We start from the raw sequence: 23860 nt of genomic DNA on the forward strand, positions 1-23860 counted from the left end.
CTTGGTCCATGGAGCGTGAAATAGCATGATAAAATCACATATGTGGTGTTTTCCTCAGTTAGCAGCCAGGTTGATTAAAGGTTCATTAAGATCGACAAAAATGTGTGCACTTCTAACGAGAGTGGAGCACGAGCTCTGGAGGCTCTCACATGCTCGGCCACAGAATTTCCTCAGAAAACTAGTACTGTTTCAGGTTGAGAGTTTTTAGGTTTCGGTGTGTGTATGTGGGCATTACTGGTGATATCCCTTTCTCCCTTTGGATTTGGATTTTTGAATTAGGGGATACTAGCTTGTTTAAGGAGGGAAAAAAAGTGAACAAGAAGATGTTTGGGTCCAGCGTGGAGTCGCATGTCTGTCACCCCAGCACTCGGGGGGAGGGGCAGAGGCAGGGGTGTCAGGAGTCTAAGGTCTTGGGTGCACAGTGACTTTGAAACCTGTCTGGCCGGCAGGAGGAGACTGGCTCCCGGAACAAAATGTTGAGTCTCCCAGCATCTTCTGATGGCCACCAGGTGGCATAGTCGCTCTCCATCAGCTAGCTGTGTTAGCTAGTTCCAGGGGACCGGAATGGAGAAATGAGAGTGGCCCGCACTGTCCATTCCAAAGACTGGGAATGCTCAAGGTGCTCTGTGTAACCTGGGGGTTCTGATTCATAGATGAAAGCGAGCAGTCGTCCAACGTACTTAGTTGAGTCTCTTCCTTTTGTGGTTTTGATACAGGGTCTCAGGCCCTCTTGTTACGTAGCCCAGGTTGGCCTTGAACCTTACGCTCCTCTTGTCAGTGGCTGCCTCCATGCCTGGGGTGAATCTGATTCTTACAACACTGGATTTATGCTGTTATCAAATAAATCATTGTCAACATCCTTCTTGTAATTTTTATGAGGAAATTAACGTTTTTTGAGATAGTATCTTGTTTATCTCTGGCCTTGTAGCTGACAGTGGCTTTGAACTCCTGATTCTGTAACCTCCTGAGTACAGGGATCATAGGTGTGTGCCACTACATCTGGTTTAAAAGTTGACTGTATGTATTCGCCAGTATTGATAACGTTAAAACACAGATCACTGTATTGTGACTTATGAGGAACCACTCACTTTGGATTGTTTTTGTAGGTAATACTCCTGAAATTATATATTTAAAAAATTATTGTTAGCTATTAAATGGCTGATACGATAACTTGTAAATGAGGAATCCCATTAGTTAAAAAAAAAGGAACAAGTAGTGACTGATGACTGATGAACATAATGCAGTTTTTAATTGCTTGCTTTGATTGATTCTGTGTGTCTGTGTGTGTGTTATGGGATGTGTGTGAAGGTCAGAGGTCAGTGCAAGGTGACTTCCTCTATCACCTTTTTTCTTTTCTCTCTCTCTCTTTTACATTTATTTAGTGTGTGTATGTGTACATGCACAAGCACGAGTGTGTGCCGTGCATGTGGCAAAGTCAGAGACAATTGGCAGGAATCACCCATTTTCCTTCCACAGTGTGGGTTCCCAGCTGCAAGGCCTAGCATCAGACTTGTTGGCCAGTGCCTTTCCCTGCTGAGCCAGATTGCCAGCCCTTTACCTCATTTTCTGGGATGCTCTGTCGCTGAACCTGGGGCTCACCATTTGGCTGGCCAGGCTGGCCATTGAGGCTCCGGGATCTTTCCATTTCTTCCCAGCACTGGGATTACAGGCACGTGCAATCACCATTCAGCTTTTACATGTTTGTTTCGTTTTGTTTTCACATCAGCTAAGGATCCCTCAGGTCCTCGTGTTTGTAGAGCAGGTACTTTACCTGCAGAGTCACCCCTGCAGCCTCTCTTGGGTAGCTTTAACACGCCCCATAGTCTACATGCAGATAGTCCTAGAAGTCCAGTCCTTTTAGGATGTGCTAGGCTGCAGTGCTTTCATGACATGCCGTCAGGTGCGAGGACACCTTCTAGAAACAGAGGCAAGCTGTGGAGAACCCAGACTAAGAAACAGTTCTCCAAATGGTGACTTAGGAGACATCTTGGTCCTTTGAGGAAATAACTTCTGCTGTGTTCTACCTCGGGCTTTGCAGCAGTAATGGAGAGTACAAGACTGAGATTGTGGGGCTATGGCACTGGACAAAGAGAGTCTTATGGACAGGAGCAGCTAAGGGAAAGCAGTCGGTGCTAAATTCCCAAGGCAGAGGAAGGACTCTTCAGGAAATCATTTTGGGTAGTTGTTAAATACAATAGTTACAGCGTATTGTTTATATTTATGCGGTTTTATATTCATATAATGACTTTGAAATATTAATAAGTAGAATATTATACTTGTTTGAATAAATTTGATAAGTTGCCTGGTTTTTTGTTTTTTTTTTTTTTTGGTCTTTTAACACAGGTGTCTTTTTTTTTTTGAGACAGGAATTTTCTGTGTAGCCTTAGCTGTCCTGGACTTGCTTTGTAGAGCAGGGTGGCCTTGAACTCACAGAGATCTGACTGGCTCTGCCCCCCTGTGTGCTGGGATTACAGGTGTGGACCACCGTGCCCAGCCACAAAGTTTCTGTGTGGGCCTGGCTGGCCTGTATTTGTCACGTAGACCTTGAACACATGGAGATCCTCCTGCCTGTGTTTCCTGAGGGAGGGCAGGGGCTAACGGTGGTGCATGATCATGCCTGGCAAGTTGGATGAGTTCGTGTCTCTGCAGCTGTTTTAAAAACTGCCGTTGAGCTGAGTGCAGCGGTGCACCCTGTGATCCCAGCACTCAGGGAGGCAGAGGCAGGCTCTGTGAGTTCCAGGCCAGCCTGGTCTACAAAGTGAGTCCAGGACAGCCAAGGCTACACAGAGAAACCTTTCACAAAAACAAGAAACCAAACAAATCAGAAGTGTGTAGTTGTCTATGTGGGATTTCTTCTCATTTTCCGTTAACTTGAGCCTTCTGTTCTTCCTGAACCAGTGACCACATGGAGAACGTGTACGGCTATTTGATGAAGTACACCAACCTCGTCACCGGGTGGCAGTATCGGTAAGTGGACCTGTACCGAGAGCTTGGGAACCTGGGGCTGGTTGTGTAATTGGCTGACATCGGTACAGCTAGCTGGGAAACGTTTAGGGAGCATCTACCACATCTCTCCTGTGCGCTGGAGGGTTTTCTCCTTAGAGCTGGAGGAGCTGGCCTGTGTCCAGGTGGCACGTGAATGGAGAGGTGTGTTCTCTTGCCCCATGCCGCTCCTGTGTGCAGAGGTGAGGCTCTTAGTGGCGAAATGAATGGGCTTTTGGCCTTGGTTCTCGAGCTGTGGCCCTGGATGGGTGACTCAGCAGCCCACAGCCACACAGGCACTTGGTGCGTATGGAAGCCAGGTCCCTCAGCTACACCGTGGACCTGGCAGTGGCAGGGAAGGGGTATTCAGTTTTAACTTTAAATTGACATTAAATACATAAGATATAAAACATCTAACTCAGTGTTATTATGTATGTTCACGACTTTGTACAGCTGTCACAACCGCCTGTCTCCGGAACCTTTTTCATCTTCTCAAACTGAAAATCGATAGCCTTTATAGAATAGCGTGCCTCCACAGCTTCCCCCTCCCCATTTTAGTCTCTAGACTTTACTTCTCCTGCCTTGTGCCCATGGAGCATACAGCGCATGACATTTTGTGACTTTTTATCTCACTCTGCATAGTTTCAAGATTCATCAGTGCTCTAGACTTGTGGCACAGCTTTGTTTGGCCGAGGCTGAGGAGGGTTTGTTTTTCAAGACAGGGTTTCTCTGTGTAGCCTTGGCTGTTCAGGAGCTCAGAGATCTGCCTTCCTGTCTCCTCAGTGCTGTGTTTTCACCACCTAGCTCTTTGGGTTTTTTTCACTCTATATTCATATTCATATTCATACACACATGGATGTGTACGTGAGTACCCCTCATATGCATGAGTGTCGCAGAGAATGTGTGGAGGTCAGGGTCAGTTCTGTTTCTGTGCTTCTAAGGGATTGAACCGAGGTCTTGAGGCCTGACAACACTACTTCCTCCATTGAGCCATTTTTTTGCCCCAATTTTTAAAATTACATTAATCAGTCAATCTGTCAGTCAGTCAATCAGTTAATTAGTGTGTGTGTGTGTGCCACGTCTATGTGACAGTCAGAGGAAATCTTACAGGAATCAGTTCTCGCTTTCCATCATGCAGGTCCTGGGATCAGGCTGGCAGGAGAGCCTTTACCCGATAGGCCATTTCCCTGGTCCACACCATTATTTAAAGGCTAATACTATTCCAGTGTGGGTATATAAACTCTTTGTCCGTTCGTCTGTTGATGGACATTTATGTTGTTTCCACCTTTGGCAGTGTATATAAGGCTGCTATGAATGTTGTGACCATACCTGCTCAAGTCTCTGCATTTTTGTGTTTATGTCATGAAGTAGAACTAGTGGATGATACAGCACAGTGTGTGTGTTTAAGAGACGTGAGCTGCTGCTAGGCGTGGTGGCACACAACTTTCATCCCAGCACTTGGGAGGCGACACAGAGGAAGAGGCAGGCAGAACTCTGTGAGTCTGAGCCCAGCCTGGTCTACATAGTGAGTTCCAAGACAGCCAGGCTACATAAAGAGACCTTGTCTCAAAAGACCAAATTAAAATAAAATAAATGAGTTCTTTGTATGTGGCCCAGGTTGGTTCCAAGCTTTTGAGCCCTGGTGATTCTTCTGGCCTTAGTGTCTAGACTACCTATGACTATAAAAACGTGCCTTTGTGCCAGATTGTACCCTTTTATTCTGACTAGCAAAAGTTTTGTGCACAGGGTTCTACTTTCTCTGTACCCCACTTCTTGGGTCCTCCTGTTTCTACCTCTCAATGCTGGGGTTACAGGCATGCACAGCCATGCCAGACTTTTTATGTTGGTGCTGGGGATTTGGACTCAGGTCCTCATGCTTGCAAGCCATGCGCTTACCCTCTGAGCCATCTCCCCAGCCCTAACCATTCTTTAAAGGAATAAAACTGAAATTCATAAGCAAATCATTTTGAGTCTAAGGTCTATTTTTGTCAACTGATTATTTTTACAAATTCATGAATCATGGTGTTTCTAATTTACATGCATTTGGAGATTCTCTTTCTAATCATGATGAGATAACATGAGTTATATTTTTCTTTCTACCTGAAAACAACACAAACCAGGAATAAAACAGGAAAGAATTTCTTTCTTTTTGAAAGAATGTTTTCCAGACACTTTAAAGAAAAGCAGAAACACCATGGAAGATACAATTTTTTCAAAAGAAGCCACGGCACACGCATTCCCACCCTCCTACCATACACAGACACACAAATCAGATAAATGAGGGCAAAAGCATTTTAAAAGAGAACAAACAAAAAACACCTTCCTGTTCCATTTCTGTCGGCTGTGTTGGAGGTCTTGAGGCCACATAAACACACCAGCTCCTCAGTGTGGAATGGATAGATTGAAGGTTGATGTGGGAACAGAGAGACTGAGAAGCTGTTGAGAAGCCAGAGTCTCAGAGGGCTAATACCTGTGGCTGCCAAGCTACCTTTTTCATGCACTGCAGAAAGAATCTTAAGGGACAAAAGCTTGTGCCTGTACCATCTATTTCAAGGCAGTTTCCTTCCTCCAAGTCATTTCTGTTTGGACTAAAAGCAGGTTGGAGCAGGTTAGAGATACCTAGCGTGAGTGTGTTCTAGAAGGAATTGTTTGATGGTTAGTGAGATGGCTCAGTTGGCAGGCCAGCAGGATGGCTCAGGGGTAAGGACTTGCATCTCTGATCCTCACATGGTGGAAAGAAGGGGACTCCCGCAAGCTGTCCTGTGACCGCCACAGGTGCATCATGGCACACTCGTGCAGACACTAAATAAATAAATTTGTGTAATAAAAACATAAGGCGCAGTTGGTAAATCACTTGCCGCACAAGCTTGAGGACTTGAGTTTGAACCCCAGAACCTATGTTAAAAAGCCAGGTGTGGTGGTGCACACTTGTGAAACTGTCATTGGGCAGACTGGCCAGCCTTCCAAAATGGAGAGTTTGAGTCTGTTTCAAAAACAAGGTAGCTCGCATTCCTGAGAAAGCACATCCGGGTCGTCTCTAGACTGCAAGCATACACAAACAGTTAATTACTCGAGGTGGGCATGGTGTTGTATTCTGCAATTGCCACACTTAAGATGGAGGTGGAGGATCGGGCGTTCAGAACTGTCCATAGCTACATAGGGAGTTTGAGACCAGTAAGGAGTGACCCTGTCTGTGCTCCTTCCCCCACCCCCATAGAATGGCTTGCTCTGCAATAGAGTGCCCTAGGAAAGTACAAAACAAGATTCTCCTGACTCTTCTTTCCTCCACTTTGACTCCAGTCCTTGAAGGTGCCAGAGTGGCTTAGGAGTCTGTACATGCCGAGCCTGAAATTCTCGCCAAGGTCAGAACAAAGCATATGTTGGTGTTCTGCTCAAAACCATCACTGAAGTCTGTGTTTGTACTTCAGAGGTAGAATACAGTTGTATTTGATGATGCGTAGTTTGTGGGCAGCCCTGAAGCCTGAAGGTCAGTTAGTTCTCCAAACTGGCAGTCTTTGCCATCTTACAATTGCAAAAGCAAACAAACAAAAACCATAACAACCTTGCAGTATTTCCCTTTAATGAAAAAGGTGAATATTCTGGTGTGGAGGTTTGTGCACAGTGTTAAGTTTCCCAGTGCACTCTGGTTATCCTTGTTTTTCTAGTTTATTACTTAGGCTAGCCTGCTAAAACGCCTAGATTAAGAGTCACAAGAGTCTAGAAACTTTTGAAGAAGGCAGCTTCGTCACTCCTTCTCTGTGTGGGTCGTCTCTGTAGTCTACACGCTTCTTTTTCCTTCTAGTACTGGGGATTGAACCAGGGGCCTCACCTGTGCTAAAGAAGCTCTGCTACTGAGCTGTGTCTCTAGCCTTTGTGTATTTTTACTTTTGAGATATATCTCAGTAAGTTGCCTAGACTGGCCTTAAACTTAGAATCTTGCCTCAACCTTCTAAGTGCTAGGGTTATGGCAGAGAGCCACCACTCCTGGCTTGGATGATTTCTTTTTTTTTTTTTCAACGTAATTTCCGTAGGAATTTCATATCATACACCCAATCACTCACTTCCCAGTCCTTCCATGACTGTCTCCCCACTCTATTGTGACACCCCTAAAAAACCAACAAACTAAAACAAAAAACCCAAGCCCAATTTGTGTTATCCATGTACTCGCTGGAGCGTGATTAAACTCTTAGCAGCCTGCCTCTTAATTAGAACTGGTCCTTTCCTTCCCACACCCTCAGCGGAAGCCGTCAGTTGTGGAGAGCCACACTGCAGCATCCTCATCACACTTTTTAAAGTCTCTTTCGATGGCTTCCTATTCAGGTTGTTACTTTTTGGGGGGCAGGAGGGTAGGTATGTCAGAAAAGCCTTTCGTGCCCCTCTTTCTCAACTCTGCATCTGCGTTATCAATTATATCACCGCCAGGGTAGCTCCTTACTCTTTACAGTGAGTGGGAGCAAGGCTCAGGGGCTTACACATAGTTTCTGGTGACAGCTCTGACCACAAACATGGCCGTCGGTTGCCCTGACCACAGACATCAAACCTGGTTTGCAGTGCGGGCCGTTCACATCAACACAGCCCCCAGTGACACTGGAGGTCAACACAGTCTCAGGCTGCGGCACGGCCTTTGGTGTTAACATGGGCCACAGATGGCAGCACAGACCCAGGCCTTATTAGGACCACAGATCCAGACATGGTCCTTGGTGGCAGCATGTACCCAGAAATCACCCTGGCCTCAGGTGGCAGTACCGGCTGCTCTAATCAGTATGCCCCCACTCCCTGGCAGCAGCACAACCCACAGACATCAGCATGGTTTCAGATGGCAGCACAAGCCAGGAGCATCCGCATGGCCTTCAGTGGTAACACAGGCCACGGACATCAACACGGATCCCCGCTGCAGTGGGGCCTTGGACCCAGACATGGCCCTCAGCTTCAGCATGGACCTGCATATCACCACGACCTGAGGTAGCCATGCAGGCTGCTCAGCTCAGTATGGTCCCTGTGGCCGGACAGCTCACAGACATTGCCATGGCCTCAGACCACGGATATCTGGATAGTGTTAGGTGGAAACACGGGGCTACCTCGGACATCAACTTGGACCCTGGCTGCTCAGGACCACTGACCCACACATCATGGACCACAATGGTCCTTCAAGGAGGTCCAGTCCAGAAAGTGAGTCATTCCGTCATTGCCCAGAGCGAGGGCAATCCTGAGGCCGGGCAGCATGTTCAGGGTTTGCTAAGAGCTGAGTCTACTTCTGTGCAGGCTCCAGGCTGCTGCACGCCACCCTGCAATCCCACCGGGCAATAACATGTTCCACCTTGACCTCAGCCCTCTCACACCTGTCACTACCCTGTTGACTCCAGTTCCACCTCTCCCCACAGCCTCTCTGTCACACACTTTTTTCTTTGAAGTGTAGCTGATTGGCCTGGGCAGCATGAGTATGGATGTGAGCTTCCGATTGGCCAAGGAGGCTTCACTTTTCTTTTTGAGTGGAGGATTCTTATACATATTTTAGTAAAGATGGGTTTAGAAACTTAAGATCATATCAATGGCTGCTTTATGTTAATTCAAATAATTTCTCTAAATTTTTGAAAAATAACTCTTAAAAATGAGCAAAGATGTGATCAACAGTTTATAATGTTCAACAAACACATGAAAAGATCTTTTTTTAAATTTTTTTAATATTAGTTGCAGTTTATTAACTTTGTATCCCAGCTATATCTGGATCCCTCATTCCCTCCCAACCCCACCCTCCCTTCCTTATCTCCTCCCTGCCCCTTTCCAAGTCCACTGATTGGGGAGGACCTCCTCCCCTTTCATCTGACCCTGATTTATCAGGTATCTTCAGGACTGGCTGCAAAGTCCTCTTCTGTGGCCTAGCAGGGCTGCTCCTCCCTGGGGGAGGGGGGGTGCGGGTCAAAGAGCCAGCCATTGAGTTCATGTCAGAAATAGTCCCTGCCCTGTTCCCCTTACTAGGGTACCCACTTGGATACTGAGCTGCCATGGGCCATGAAAAGATCTTTAACTCAACACCACCAATAATTAATGAAATGTGAGTTTTAAAATTACAAAAATATGGGCTGGAGAGATAGCTTAGAGATTAAGAGCACACTGGCTGTTCTTCCAGAGGTCCTGAGTTCAATTCCCAGGAACCCATGGTGGCTCATAACCATCTATGTTGGAATCTAATGCCCTCTTCTGGCATGCAGGTGTACATGCAGGCAGAATATTGTATACATAATAAATAAATAAATCTTTTAAAAAATATTTTTAAAAATGTGACTGTAGTTGGAGCTCAGTCTGTAGAGTCCTTGCCTAGCGTGTATGAGTCTCTGAGTTCGAGCCACAGAGCCACACTAGCCTGTGTGGTGTACCTGGGAAGCCCAGCACTCTGGAGATAGAAGCAAGGAGATCAGAATTTGAAGTCATTTTTGACTATGGAGAGTCTGGAGCTAGCCTAGGTTGTATGAGATGCTGTCACAGACAAACAAACAGCAACAAAGAAACAGGAAGCTGCAAAATTATTAAAGTTAATCTTTTATCAAAATATGTGAACACATTTTTTTCAAACTCCAAAGCATGTTAATAAACTTAGGAGAAAGCTGGGTATGGTGGCACGTGACTTTAATCCAAGTACTCAGGAGAAGCAGGTGGGTGGCTCCTCCGTTCAAAGCCACCTAGGACAGCTGGGGCTATGTAGGGAGACCCTGTCTAAAAGCCACAACAACATAACAACAAAAACTGTAAGAGAAGAGCAGTGAGTTTGTTTTCTCTCTCTCTTCTTGGGCACATTTAACTTTCTTGTCTTTTCCTCATCAGCTCCTTTTCTCTTCCTGAACAGAAAGCTGATTCCATTCTCTCTGAACTCCTTTGATATGATCATTTCTATGTCACTTGAGACAATGAACGTTTTCCTGGCTCTTGAGCTGGCCCACACTGGACACCAGGTTCTGTTATGAACTTGGCTCTTGCATTGAATGCCCCAAAACTGTCTGGAAACCCAAACATAAATTTTGAGAAATTCAAACTTTTTAGTAACTTTTAAAGAAAAGATCTGTTGTGCTACTTAAATTGGGATCTGAATTGGTGCATCCTAAACTAGCTAGGCTATAACTGAATCAGAACATCAAATTCTTTTCCAAAGTCCACTGGTGTTCCATCAAATTCTATGCCAAGGTATATCAGTATTTCATTGTTTAGTCTCAAGTTCCCTGAGTTTCTGTCTCCTGTTGCAGCCTTTTCATTTTTAAACAGGGCAAGTCACTTGTGACCTGCCTAAAGGCACGGCCACAACATCTTTCTGCTCTGACATTATTCCCAGTGTGTATTTCGCTGGTATATCTTAGATCGTATTCCTGTCTTTAGAAAGTTCATTTTGGCCAGGCGCAGTGGCACACGCCCACTGTAATCTCAGCGCTCAGGGAGTCAGAGGCAGGTGGATCTCTGCGAGTTCAAGGTCAGCTTGGTCTACAAAGTGAGTCCAGGACAGGCAAGACTACACAGAGAAACCCTGTTTTGAAAAGAAGAAAAAAGTTTGATTACTGAGGGTTAATTTTTTTTAAATGGAAATTTTTTTAAACTATATAATTTATTTAACTTTATTTTATGTGCATTGATGTGAAGGTGTCAGATCACCTGGAAAAGACAGTTGTGAGCTGCCATTGGGTGCTGGGAATTGAACCTGGGTCCTTTGGAAGAATCGACAGTGCTCTTAACCACTGAGCCATCTCTCCAGCCCCGAGGGTTAATTTTTTAAAGATTTATTATTCGCGCACGTGTGTGGGGTGTGTGTGTGTGTGTGTGTGTGTGTGTGTGTGTGTGTGTGTGTTTGTATGTGTAGGTACCTGTAGATAACAAAAAAAGGGTATTTGATCCCCCTGGAGTTCTAAGTGATTCATTTTAAGCCACTCAGAATGGGTGTTGAGAACCAAACTCAGGTTGTCTGAAGAGCAGTCTGTGTTCCAAACCAAATGGCTATTTCTGTAACTCTCATAGTCATTTCCTACCTGGCATTAGGGCAGCCTAGAGTTCATATTTTGGCATAACAGTTTTCACAGCCCTGTCTTCTGTTTATCAGGAGAGGTCTCCCTCCAAAGGAGGGGTGTGCCTTGTTTCTCACTGTGTTCTTCTGTGAGAAGCCCTTCTTCTCAGCACAGAGACTGAGCGTGGGTAGGTGTCTGCCTAGAATGTCTGTGCCTGGATTTGATCTCCAGGACCACAGACACTAAAATAAATGCTTCTCCCTCAGCTCTACAGCTTGTGCCTCATATTAAACATGTTCAGTTTTAAAATAATTTTTTCCTAGGAAATTTGGTGTAGTGTTTCTAGGTACTTCTTGGCATGCTTTAGAAGTTTTTGTTTGTTTGTTTTTGTTTGGTTTGGTTTGTTTGTGTTTTTGTTTTTGTTTTTTTTCAATAATAATAATCCACCATATGTTAAATGTTTTCGTTGCTTTAGCTTGGTAAGGGGAAAGGTTTAAAAATCACAACTTTCTTAACATCATTGCAGGTTTTTTGTTTTAAACAATGAAGCTGGGCTGTTGGAGTACTTTGTGAATGAACAGTCTAGAAATCAGAAACCCAGAGGCACTTTGCAGCTTGCGGGTGCTGTGATCTCGCCCAGCGATGAGGACTCGCACACCTTCACAGTGAATGCTGCCAGCGGGGAGCAGTATAAACTCCGAGGTAGGGCTGAGACCCAGTCCTGGGGCCCCTCTGCCGCAGCTGCTGCGCTCCAGCTGCTCCCAGGCCTGGTCCAGCAACTGCTGTCACCGCTGACCCCACACGGTGTTTTCAAGTTGGCCGGGGAATGAGTCTGGTTAGTGTATAAAAACAATTTATTTTGTAGATGAAACCCTGACCACCAATAACTGTAAAACCCAGGCGTTTACATAATACTGTTTTATGTCTGCCACAGGGAATTTTTCTTTTTTGCCCATTGTCCTCTTGACATCTTTTAGTGATTAATAATTAATTAAGATAAAGTATAAGTTACTGTGTTTGGTTTGGGTTTTGGATTTTCATATATATATATATATATATATATATATATATATATATATATATGAGACTTGCACAGACTTGTCTAGACAGGGTCATGCTGTGTAGCCCAGGCAGGCTGCAAAAGCTTGGCCTTTCTTTACCTCTGAGGGCTGTAATTTTAGGCTTGTGCTGCCATGCCTGGCTTATAACCTCTGTCTAGATACATTTAATTTCTGAAGAAATGTGTGGGTTTTACTTAATAAGTAAGCAGATAGTGGCTGTCCTATACTTGACCGTTCTGGTAAGGTCTGAAAGGACTGCTGATACTTGACCGTTCTGGTAAGGTCTGAAAGGACTGCTGATAGTTCCGATTCTTAGTCCACGTTGCTTATTTAAATAACGACACGTCAGCCAGCAATGGTGTCCTGTGACTTTAGTCCCAGCACTCAGAAGGCAGAGGCAGGTGGAGCTCTTGAGTTTGAGGCCAGCCTGGTCTACAGAGTGAGTTACAGGACAGCCAGGGCTACACAGAGAAACTCTATCTTGAAAAAACCCAAATAAACAAACAGACAAATAAGGACATACTGCCATGAAGAACTTAAGACCTGTTGCCTCTTGTCTTCCCCTGGGCGCACGTGATTTGTTCTCCTTAGGTGATTTCCACCCCTGGCAAGGGCAGCACTTGAGTCTTCCCGGTCAGCGTTATTCTCTGTAAGGAAAGAACTAGCCTCTGCTTTTTACCCATCCATCCTTTCTGCTGTGGGCATTTAATTGTGTTCCCCAAACAATGGTGACAATCAGTGACGTGTATATTCTTCTTATCAGCCACAGATGCTAAAGAGCGGCAGCACTGGGTCAGCAGGCTCCAGATATGTACCCAGCACCACACGGAAGCCATCGGAAAGGTATGTGGGCAGTGCACAACATGAGGGAAATGTGTGCTCTATCCTCTTAAATTTGGATAGTTGGGTCAGTGAGCGGGTGATTGCCACCAAGCGTGATGACGTCAGCTTGATCCCTGGGAACCACAAGGTTGAACGAGAACTGTCTTGAGAATTGTCCTCTCATTTTCACATCTGTGCTCTGATAATGTTACGTGCATATACATACAAAATAAATGAATCTTTAAATAATACATTTGAGAAACCATTTATACATAATGAAGTTGTGTTGTGCCCGAATTGAGATACCCCAAAAGACCACCACCAGGAGCCAAGTCTGTTGCAAACCACATGAGGATCTTTTTATTACAAATTACAAGCTGCAGCTCGGGCTCACACCCCCCACTGCTGAAGTGGTGAGAGCCGAGAGCCCCGTGCTCAGGTTAGTTGGGGGATTTAAAGATTCTGGTCCCTCCCAGCATGCCCAAGGCAGGGGCAATTCCTGCCTGGCAAACATCTGTTGTCAAATGCTACATTTTGAAATGATTGGCTATAGGAAGGTCCCCAAACCATTAATGATCTGGTGTCCCTCCTTAGGGGGATGGGCCAGTTTCCTAGCAATTGTATCTCCAGTGGGTGGGGAAAGAATGCAGTATGGCAGGTTCTTCCCCTCAGGGCATTACTGGACCTCACCCAGCTAGTTTAGGCCTTAAACTTTTAACAATGGCTGATTTTTAATTTTTTTGGTCTCTCAGTTGCTCTTTTAAAGCATATAATTCCGTGGTGTTTGTGTAGTTAGAAGATTGTGCAACCTCAGCAGTCATGTAACTACAGAACTTTTCTATCAACCCGTAGGCAGCTCCACATAGTTAACAGCCACTTCTGTTCTCTCCTTCCCAAACCCTGGGCGAACCGTTAATCTGTGGTTTCCATGGACTTTTGAACATGGTTGATTGTGTCAGCTTTCCCCTTCAAGGGCCATCTGCCCTTACATGTGGCAAGCATCTCCCCCAAACCCCTTTCTCCCTCCGCTTTCCAAGTGCTGGGGTTGTGGGTGTGCACCCTGCCAGCCTCCCTGTTCTCTTTTTTCTTATATACTTCTTTGATTTTTTTTTTTTTTTTGAGACAGGGTCTCACTCTAATTCATACTGGCCTAGAACTTGCTGTATAGCCCAGAGTTGGCCTTAAACCTTGGCAATTCTGCTCTTGGCAATCCTCCTGCCTCAATGTTTCTTTCTCTCTCTTTTGTTTGTTTGTTTTTTTGTTTTTTGAGACAAGTTCTCTTGTATCTCATGCTGCCCTTACAGTATAGCTGAAAGTGACCCAAACTTCAGCTTTTCCTGCCTCTCTTCCAAGTACTAGGAATATAAGCATGTTCGTTCTACCTCATTGGATTTATTTGATGCTGGGGGTCAAATGCAGAGCTCCATGCATGTTAGGCAAGCATTCTGCCAGTTAAGCCACATCCCCAGAATTCTTCCTGTCTTAGCCTCTGTGTGTGTGTGTGTGTGTGATCGTGTGGTGTCTCTACATGTCTATCTTCCTCAGTCTCTCTTTTTCTTTTGTATCTTGGAAAAGTTTGCTGATTTTGGTAGACTAGCTAGATAGTAAGCTCCAGGGATCCACCTGTCTTCTCTTCCCTAACACTGAAGTTGCAGAATGTTCCACTGAGCCTACCTGTTTTATGTAGGTGCAGGGGATCTAAATTCCAGTCCTCATACTCAGCAAATGCTTAACTGACAGCCGTTTTCCTGCGCTTTTACCTCAGCCTTCTAAGGGATAGGATTGCAGATGTGAGCCCCCACACCTGGCTCCGGCTTTTCATTTTATAGATGCTATGAGTGATGTGAACCGTCAACATTTGGGCGTAAGTTTTTGGATGAGCATACTATTTTAGAGTGTGTGCACTCGTGCAGGTGGTGGCCCAAGTTCAAGTCAAGGATCTTCTTCAATCACTCTCCACCTCTTTTTTTTTTTTTTTTTTTGGAAACAGGTTTCTCAGTGAACCTGGAGCTCACTGCTTTGACTAAATTAACCAGTGAGACACAGGGATCCAGCTGCACCCCCTCCCAGCTCTGGGACCACGGACTCACACCACCAGGCCTGCCTATTTAACACAGGCGCTGGGCATCACATTCAGGTCTCATGTTTTTGTGGCAAACACTCAACCAGCTGAGCCATCTTGCCAGCCCCTCCTTTGATTTCTTGGAAGTGTGTGTGTGTGTGTGTGTGTAGGACTGGAAATTGGGGGTCGTATAGTAGTTCATGTTTAAGTGTCTGTGTGTGTGTGTGTGTGTGTGTGTGTGTGTGTGTGTGTGTATGTGTGTGGAGGCTGTAGCTCAACCCTGAGTGTCATGCTCAGTCACCCCCTGCTTTATCGAGACAGGCTGTTGAGCTGAGGCTGAAGCTCAGTTCTTTGGCTTCTCTGGCAGGCGCTGAGCTCTTGGGACCCACCTGTCTCTTATCTCCCAAGTGCTGGTGTTACAGGCACCCAGCATCATGCCCAGCTTTTTTATGTGGGCACTGGTGATCTGAACTCGAGTCTTCATGCTTACCCTGCAAGCACTTTAGAACTGAGCCATTTCCCTGGTTTCTAATTTTTCTGTATTTTCTAGTGGACTCCTGATTTTCATTGTATTTATCAAATGACTGCTCATATTGAGAACCTTTTCACGTGCTTCTCGGTTAATAATTTATGTATCCTTTTAAAAAGAGCCTCGATCATTCTCGGGTGTGTGCACATGCATCCCACCCACGCTGTGCATGGAGCCCAGAGGACAGTTCGGCTCTCTCCGTCAGTATGGGCTCCAGGGACTGAACTCAGGGTGTCAGGCTTTGCAGCAGATGCTTTTATTCACGGAGTCTCTTTTTCGGAAGTGTTTTGTTTGTTTATGGTGCTTAGCTCTTTAGAGTGTTTTTGGTTTAGTTTTGTGTTAAGGTGAAAAGGAGGGTCTGAATTGTTGAAATCTGGGGATGTCTGAAAAGTGGTCCATGAGTAGCTCATTTAAAGAGTTCTGTATCTGAGGCTAACAGTTTTTTCATATTTTATTTTCTGTTTTTCTTTCCTAGCATTCTTCCCACTAGTTTTTTAAAATGTAATAACAACATTTCGGAGGTTAAGGCAAAATTGTTAATTTTGATACTAGCCTGGGCTGTATTTATATTGTAAGACCCTTTCTCAAAATAATACAAACAAAACATCGTATTAGGTCTGATGTCTGGTCTCTGGGAAATACAGTACAATATTCTACTCATGGCGGAAGCTGCTAGTCAGTGCCAGTGATCAGAAAGTACCAGATTGTTCCAAAGGACGCCTGGCTTGTCCTTAGGAAGGTGCTAGCTTATTGCACACAGAATGCGCATATTCCCCGTGTTATGTTGTCTCTGTGTTCCAGTGTTGAGAGCAGCAGATCAGAAACACATTATTCTTCCAGTAGACTTTCAGAAAAATATAGAAATTCTTTGAGAATGACAAACTGGAAATTTCAAATTTTCTTATTTTTAATAGCATAAAATTAATCTTCAGAAATTTCCCTATGTCAAATCTGATGTTAATATATTCTCAAAATTATCCATGCATAAAGCTGAAATATATGCTAGTTTGATGGCAAGAGAGCCAAAACTTTTTTTAATTTTTATTAATTATACTTTATTCACTTTGTATCCCCCCTGTAACTCTCTCCCACCTCCCCTCCCAATCCCTCCCTCACTCGACCTTCTCCATGCATGTCCTTCCCCAAGTCCACTGATAAGGGAGGTCCTCCTCCCCCTTCCTTCTGATCCTAGTCTATCAGGTCTCATCAGGACTGGCTGCATTGTCCTCCTCTGTGGCCTGGTAAGGCTGCTCCCCCTCAGGGGGAGGTGATCAAAGAGCCAGCCCCTGAGTTCATGTCAGAGACAGTCCCTCTTCCCATTAATGTGGAACCCACTTGGAGACTGAGTTGCCATGGGCTACATCTGTGCAGGGGTTCTAGGTTATCTCCATGAATGGTCCTTGGTTGGAGTATCAATCTCAGAAAAGACCCCTAGCCCCAGATTTTTTGATTCTGTTGCTCTCAAGAGCCAAAATTTTAAGAAAGCACAAGAGATGCTGTTTTCTTTTTCTGACAGAATAACCCTCCTTTGAAGTCCCGGAGCTTCTCGCTTGCGTCTAGTGGCAATTCTCCCATATCCCAGAGGAGACCAAGTCAGAGTGCCATTTCTTTTTTTAATGTCGGACATTCCAAACTGCAGTCAGTGAACAAAAGAGCTCACTTGCATCCAGACCATCTTATGGAAGTCAGAGAAGTAAGTATGACTTGAAGGCCAGGTACACAGAGCAGCAGTGTGCCTGGGTCTCTCAGTGCTGTAAGTTCTCTTTGTGTCCTTTAGGCCCTTCAGTGTTTCCCATCCATTCTGCTAGGATAAATGATAACGATAATATGATTGATAGATACTCTAAATTCTTCATGTCTTACAACTATATGCAGGGATACTGTCATTTTTTTCAAGAATCTATATCATTTTGATTTTTTTTTTTCCAAAAATTGTGTCTGTCTTTTTTGTGTTCAAGTAAAACTACAGGTTCCTTTGTTGTTTATTTGTGATAAAAGAGTCATTAATCTGGGCATGATGGACCATGCCTTGGAATGCCAAAGTAGGAGACTTGCCAGTATGGGCTACAGTGTGAGATCTGTCTCAGAAAACAATTGTAATTAAACCTAGTGAGAAGGACATATGGCCTACTAAAGACTGTTCTTTAAAAAACAACAGGATGTTATATACAGGGCTGAGGGCATGGGCTCACTGGTGGAGAGTGTGGCTAGTGTGTAAGGCCCTGAGCTCAAGCTGCAGAACAAAACACAAAGACCAGGCAGGCAGGCAAACTGATACATTAAAAATTTATCCCACACAAAAGTAGAGCTGATTGTGATATAGCCTTATCTCATTTTTTTCCTTTTGATCTTTAGTTAATAAAGGGTGCAGTTTGTTGGCTTGCAACTATTGCAAGTATTGCTTCCTAAGCTGAACTTGGTAGAGCTCCTAGATGACCAAGAAGTGGGTTGTGGAAATAGAACTATAAATGCTTCAAATGTTTTAAAACAGAGGGCTGAGGAGAGTGAGCCCTTCATCAAGACACAGTGTGGTGTGTTTAGGGATAAAGAATTGAAGCTTAGCGCAGTGGTGGTGGCACACACCTTAAATCCCACCACTTGAGAGGCAGAAGCATGTGGATCTCTGGTTCGAGGCCATACATACATATGTATGTATGAGTATATGTATGTGTTATAGTGCTAGGGATTGCACAAAGGGCTTCACTTACGCTAGGCAAACTTTCTGCTACTTAGCCTAATTATTCCCCAAATTTATATAAGAAACATAAAAAACATGGGCATGGTGGCTCATGTCTGTAATCTTGGCACTTAGGAATCTTAGACAGGAGAATTGTCACGTCTTCTCTTTTTAATAACATTTTAATTTTTTGTTTTTGTTTTTTGAGACAGGATTTCTCTGTGAACTCACTTGGTAGACCAGACTGTCCTCAAACAGAGATCCACCTAATTCTGCTTCCTGAGGGCTGGGATCAAAGGTGTGTGCCACCACTGCTCAGCTCAAAAATTTAATTTTTCTATTCTTAGGTATGTGAATACCTGCTTCTCTGGGTGTATATATATTCTTGCAATACCAGAGGAGGCCAGAAGAGGTGTTGGGTCCCAGGGAGTTCCATGTAGCTGTGGTGTTCTGGGAATTAAGCCCAGGGTTTTGAAAGTACAAGTGCCCTTAACAGCAGAGCCATCTCCCCAGTGTGAGTTTTGGGTTCTTGGGTTTGTTTGAACAATGTATTTAGTGTATATGTATGTGGGTGTGCATTTGTCCCTGTGCACATGCAGAGGTCAGAGGACAACTTCATGAGTAGATTCTTGGCTTCTACCTTCATGTGTGTTCTGAGGAGCAAACTCCGATTGTCAGGCTTACTGGCAAATAGCTTTACCTGCTGAGCCATTTCTCCCTAGCCCTAACTGCCACAAGTTTGGGGCCAATGTGGGTTACGTAGTAAGTTCCAGGTGCTCCTCTACTACAAAGGGAGACCCAATTTCAATAAATTCATAGATAATTAAAAAAAAAATTGTTCACATACAGAGGAGCACCTGTACACTCACGTGTTTAGGCGTGCTTCTATAGGTATCTTTACGTTCAGGCTTCTCATCTAAAGCCTTTTTTTTTTTTTTTTCTTTAATGGGAAAGTTAAATGCTTAAAGCTCACCTGTGGCTCGTGGTTTTAGGAACTGTTTCGCATGGTGGACTGGACTGGCTTCAGAAGTCCACTTCGCATCCCACTTTCGCTACCCAAAAAACTGTATGCATAACGATAGGGAATGGGGGCTGGGGAGCTGGCTCAGGGGTTAAAAGTACTCACCACACATCATGGGGACCTGCGCTTAGATGAGTCCCACCCACGTGAAAAGGCAGCTTGTTGTGCCTGCAGCCCTAACTCGGGGAAGCAGGGACAGAAGGCTCTCTGGAACCTGCCGGCCGGTAGCCAAGCCAAAGAACAAAGACATGCTGGGACTTCGTGTGTGTGTGTGTGTGTGTGTGTGTGTGTGTGTGTGTGTGTGTGAGACCTAGAACCAAGCCTCTAAATGTTCAGAGATTTCCATTACAGAGTTTCTGTGTGAATTAAGGTAGTTTTCAGGAATAAGCAATCTTAGAACCTTTGCTTACACTTGAAAGTATCATAAATTGTTCTTCTCTACAAATATTAAGTTGTTCCTTCTTATTCCATTGACCCTGTTAGAAGAAGTGGATATACCACTGGCTGGCGTGGTGGCTCGTGCCTGAGCCCAGCACTCAGGAGGCAGAGGCAGGTGGATCTCTGTGAGTCCAGGACAGCCAGGGCTACACAGATTCATGTCAAGTGGGGAGAAGGGTAGTAGTAGTGGTGGTGGAAGTGGTTGTAGATAAGGCTCCTAACCAAAGAATGTCTTAATTTTTTTCTGAAAAACTTATAATCTAGCACTTGCTCTAAAACTAGCAATAACACATCAAGACACCCTGACTAGGAAGTTACTGAGGGACGAGGCAGGTAAACTAGCACAATTTCACAATTGTTGAAATCAAGCCGGACTGGAAAAGTGTCATAGAAAAGTGATTTAGCCCTGACTAGAAATTACTTTTAACTGTGAAATTCAAAACTCAACACTGGTTCTTTCTGTCGCTTGGATAAATTAATACTGTTAGCAGAAAGTGGCAAGCATTTTGTGCTTTATTGCTTCCAGAGAAAAAGTACAGCTGACAAAGGTCACAAGCTTCAGTTGGTAGGCACCATTAAGTGCCCTTTAATTGAAAATAGCCTAGGCCTGGCTAAGAGCACTGGCTGCTCTTCCAGGGGACCTGCGTTCATTCTTCAGCACCCACCTGGGGGCACAGAACTGTCTGTAGGTCCAGTCCTACAGGATTTGATGTCCTCTTCTGGCCTCTGGGGCCACTGCCTGTGAGTGGTACATGTGTATGCATGCAGACAAAAATACCCATACACATAAAATAATTGTTCTAAAGCAAGAAAATAGCCTAGCAAACTTCAAGTAAAATTCTAAGCCTGATCTACCCTGAAAATGCTTCAGAGAATGAATACTGTTATTTAAATGACCAACAAATATTACATGTCTTGTGTTTGAGCGAGATCCACAGGACTCTTGTTTTCCTCAGATGATGTCTCATGCTGAAGGACAACAAAGAGACCTAATGAAACGGATTGAATGCCTTCCTGCTTCTGGCCTTCTTAGTTCCTTGGACCAGGACCTCTTGATGCTCAAGGCTACTTCCATGGCAACTATGAACTGCTTAAATGACTGCTTCCACATTCTCCAGCTGCAGCATGCCTCACACCAGAAGAGCGCATTGCCCTCAGGTAAGTCAGAGATTACAGGGAGGCTTAACGCTGCCCTTCAAACACTGAAAGGGGTGTATTTGTTCTCACGCTGATGCTTGTTTTTTACTTAGCACATGGTGTGATACAAACTTCCTGATTGTATCCCGTTTCTGGAATTCAGAATAATTTTAGCTGTAATGTTTAACATAATTGAATATACTTTTAGAGACCTCAAATTCAACGTATCCAAAGGTAAATCTACAACTCAAGTTTGTCTCTGTGTGTGTGTGTGTGTTTCAAGACAGTGTTTCTCTGTGTAACAGCTCTGGCTGTCCTGGACTTGCTTTATAGACCAGGCTGGCTTCCAACTCACAGAGATCCTCCTGCCTCTGCCTCCCGAGTGCTGGGATTAAAGGTGTGTGCCAACCACCTCCCAGTTTTACAACTCACCTTCTGTTAAACTTAGTGACATCCCTCTTTATTTGTGTGTTTAGGTATTCAGGGTACAATCTTTGGGAATGTGTCCTGATTTTCAGCTTTGTCTACTGCTCATTTACTCTTTAGTATTATATTGTGTCATATCATATCATATGTTTTTCATCAAATATCAGGAATATTTTCCAAGTTACATTGTTTTTACTGGTTGCATCCTTAAGTGAGCACTTTGGTTTACTCAAGTTATTCCCCTAATTTGAACATTACATGAGTAACCCTGACGTAAAAAAATGTGGGTTAATTTTAGTTAATAAATTTGCTAGGAAAATGAAACAACTTATTTCTAGTATGTACTATTAATTGTTAAAACTCTTAATCAGGTAGCACTGGTGATGGTTACTAGATTAAATGCTAAATAAATACTTGATTAAATAATGTTTATCATTTTTAAAACAATTGTGAAACTTGTATTGCCTAAACTAATAAAAGTTTTGGATGTTTTGTTTTGTTTTGGGACAGGGTTTCTCTGTGTAGCTTTGGCTGTCCTGGGCTCATTTTGTAGACCAGGCTGGCCTCAACTCAGAGATATCCACCTGCTTCAGCCTCCCAGAGTGCTAGGATTACAGGCGTACACCACTGTACCCAGCTAAACTTATAAATTCTTATTTTTTGATGTTTCTTCATGACTGAGGAAAGATGTGTGAGTAAATTTGAATTAATTACAAAAGTTTTGAAGTTTTAAAGTGAACATTGTTCTCACATCAGACATTTTGGAGCATAGGTTTGTAGGCAGTTTGAGGAAGTAACTAATTGCCATTGCTGTTTCTCACTACGGTTGCCATCTTTTCAAAATTGGGCATGTAGAAATTTATTTTTAAGTCACTTCAGAATGAAAGTATAACTTAGGAAAACAGTTACCTTTCAATTCAAATTCTTCAGTGACACAAAAAAATGAAGCCTTTGTTCATAAGAATGTTTAACTCCATAAAGTCATATTTTTGTTTCATTCATTCATGGGTAAGGTATCACTATTTAGCCTGGACTGACCATAAATTCACAATGTATCCCAGGCTAGCCTCAGCTACTCCTGCTCCAGCTTCCTAAATACTAAGATGACCCTGGACATAGGGTCTGAATAGATGTTACCTGAAGACTCAGTTGTCTGTGTGTTGATTTGGAGGGACATTGAGGCCAGATGATTGCTTTGATAAAGTCTTATTATACTAGTTAGCTCAGTAGCCTCCTAAAATGGGCCTTTTAATTAATGTTCACAGGTCTTATTTTTAGAAAAAATCTGGATAGTGATAGTGAAAGATATTTAAGTGAGAGGAAGGGTGTTTTCATTTCTGTACAACTTTACAGCAGGCCCCATGACCTCAGCCAGGGCATCCCTTCAGTCTTCATGCCTCCCAGTGCCAAGTGCCACTGAAGAAGGCAAAGCAGTATACCCTGGTGGGCAATTTGTCGTTTACTTCTCTTGTGCAGTCTGGCATTTGACTGAGTAAATGTCCTCCTGGTCTCAGTTTCTGTTGTCGTAGTCTGAGCATCCCTTATTCTTGTTCTCCATAACCTAGCTTCTGTGAAACCCAGATCAGCATCTGAAATCAAATGGAACATTTCCATTATTGATTAGGCATAGAATCTACTTTGTTAAACTAGTTGAGGGTAACAAGAGACCATCGACTCATTAACTGAGAAGATGACAGGTCTCTAAATGTGACTACTGGCTTTCACTAGGTCAGCTCTATTTATTCAGTAGAAAAGTTTTTCAGTTTAGAAGTTATATTGAGCTGTTCATGATTTAAATAAAGGATATATATATGGTTTTTAAATTAGAGCCAGTGAGTTATTTTGATTGGAAAATTGCAATCCCTAATTTAAACAAATTATACTGTATGACCATCTAAGGTTTCTGGAGTGGCTCCCCACTAAAGTCTAATTATGTACATTTGATGATGAGAGGGACATAATTGATACCAATGGCTATTCCAGTGTGTGGGAGCTCACTTGATTCACAGCCTTGTCTAAGGAGCAAGATCAGCCCTATTCAGGGTTGATTCCTTTTACATAGTATCTCATTTCAAGTTGCAAGTTTCCTGTTGTGAAATACCCAATCATGGTGCTCATGCTAATGAGGTTGAATAGCTGTCTCCTTTTAGTGCAGGTTAAACTGCTTTAGTCTTGGAGGGTCAAAACAAAATTGTCTAATAAAACCCAGATCTGCTGTACTTCCCAGATTATGAGCGAGTCTCAGCAAAATTTTTCTCTTACTTCATCAGGAACGACAATTGAGTGGTTGGAGCCAAAGATACCTTTATCAAACCACTATAAAAATGGAGCTGAGCAACCCTATGCAACTGAGCCGAGCAAGCCCATGGCAGTCCCGGAAGCGCAGTCTGTTGCAGAATCTGGAGTGTTAGCAAGGGTAAGGAAATATGAAAACTTGCTTTTGATGGAAGAAAGGAGCAGTGTTGTTTTTGTTATTTCTGTCAACAGAACGCTAAAGTAACATTCTTGCAGCTTCTAAGTGTTGTTCTAAATTGAACTTGAACATGGATTTTCCAGGTAGAATGATGTCCCCTTTTTAGTTTGAGTTTACTTTTGCCTGAAACAGATATTTGTTTGTTTGATTTTTTTTTTTTTAAGAGAGAGAGGGTCTCACTCTATCCCTGGCTGGCCTAGAACTTAATATATATGTAGCCCTAGTTGGCCTTAAACTATCAACAATCCCT

The 23860-nt window shown here is 43.7% G+C and overlaps 1 protein-coding gene across 3 annotated transcripts in view; it reads left to right on the forward strand.

Moving 5' to 3' along the window:
* Osbpl11 (oxysterol binding protein like 11) overlaps positions 1 to 23860 on the forward strand; it is a 64395-nt gene that overhangs the window by 10960 nt on the left and 29575 nt on the right. For 2 of the 3 annotated variants that reach the window (XR_002476947.2, XM_021651540.2), the window contains exons 2-7: positions 2899 to 2967; positions 11491 to 11666; positions 12789 to 12868; positions 16955 to 17131; positions 20531 to 20732; positions 23408 to 23553. Coding sequence is in view for 2 of the 3 variants with exons in the window: in XM_021651540.2 (XP_021507215.1) it covers positions 2899 to 2967; positions 11491 to 11666; positions 12789 to 12868; positions 16955 to 17131; positions 20531 to 20732; positions 23408 to 23553 (850 nt within the window). In the remaining variant the exon portion in view is untranslated. The remainder of the gene's footprint in view (positions 1 to 2898; positions 2968 to 11490; positions 11667 to 12788; positions 12869 to 16954; positions 17132 to 20530; positions 20733 to 23407; positions 23554 to 23860) is intronic. The other variant, XM_021651541.2, reaches the window with a different exon arrangement.

This window comes from Meriones unguiculatus, chromosome 17 (assembly GCF_030254825.1).
Source record: "Meriones unguiculatus strain TT.TT164.6M chromosome 17, Bangor_MerUng_6.1, whole genome shotgun sequence".
NCBI classification, from domain to species: domain Eukaryota; kingdom Metazoa; phylum Chordata; class Mammalia; order Rodentia; family Muridae; genus Meriones; species Meriones unguiculatus.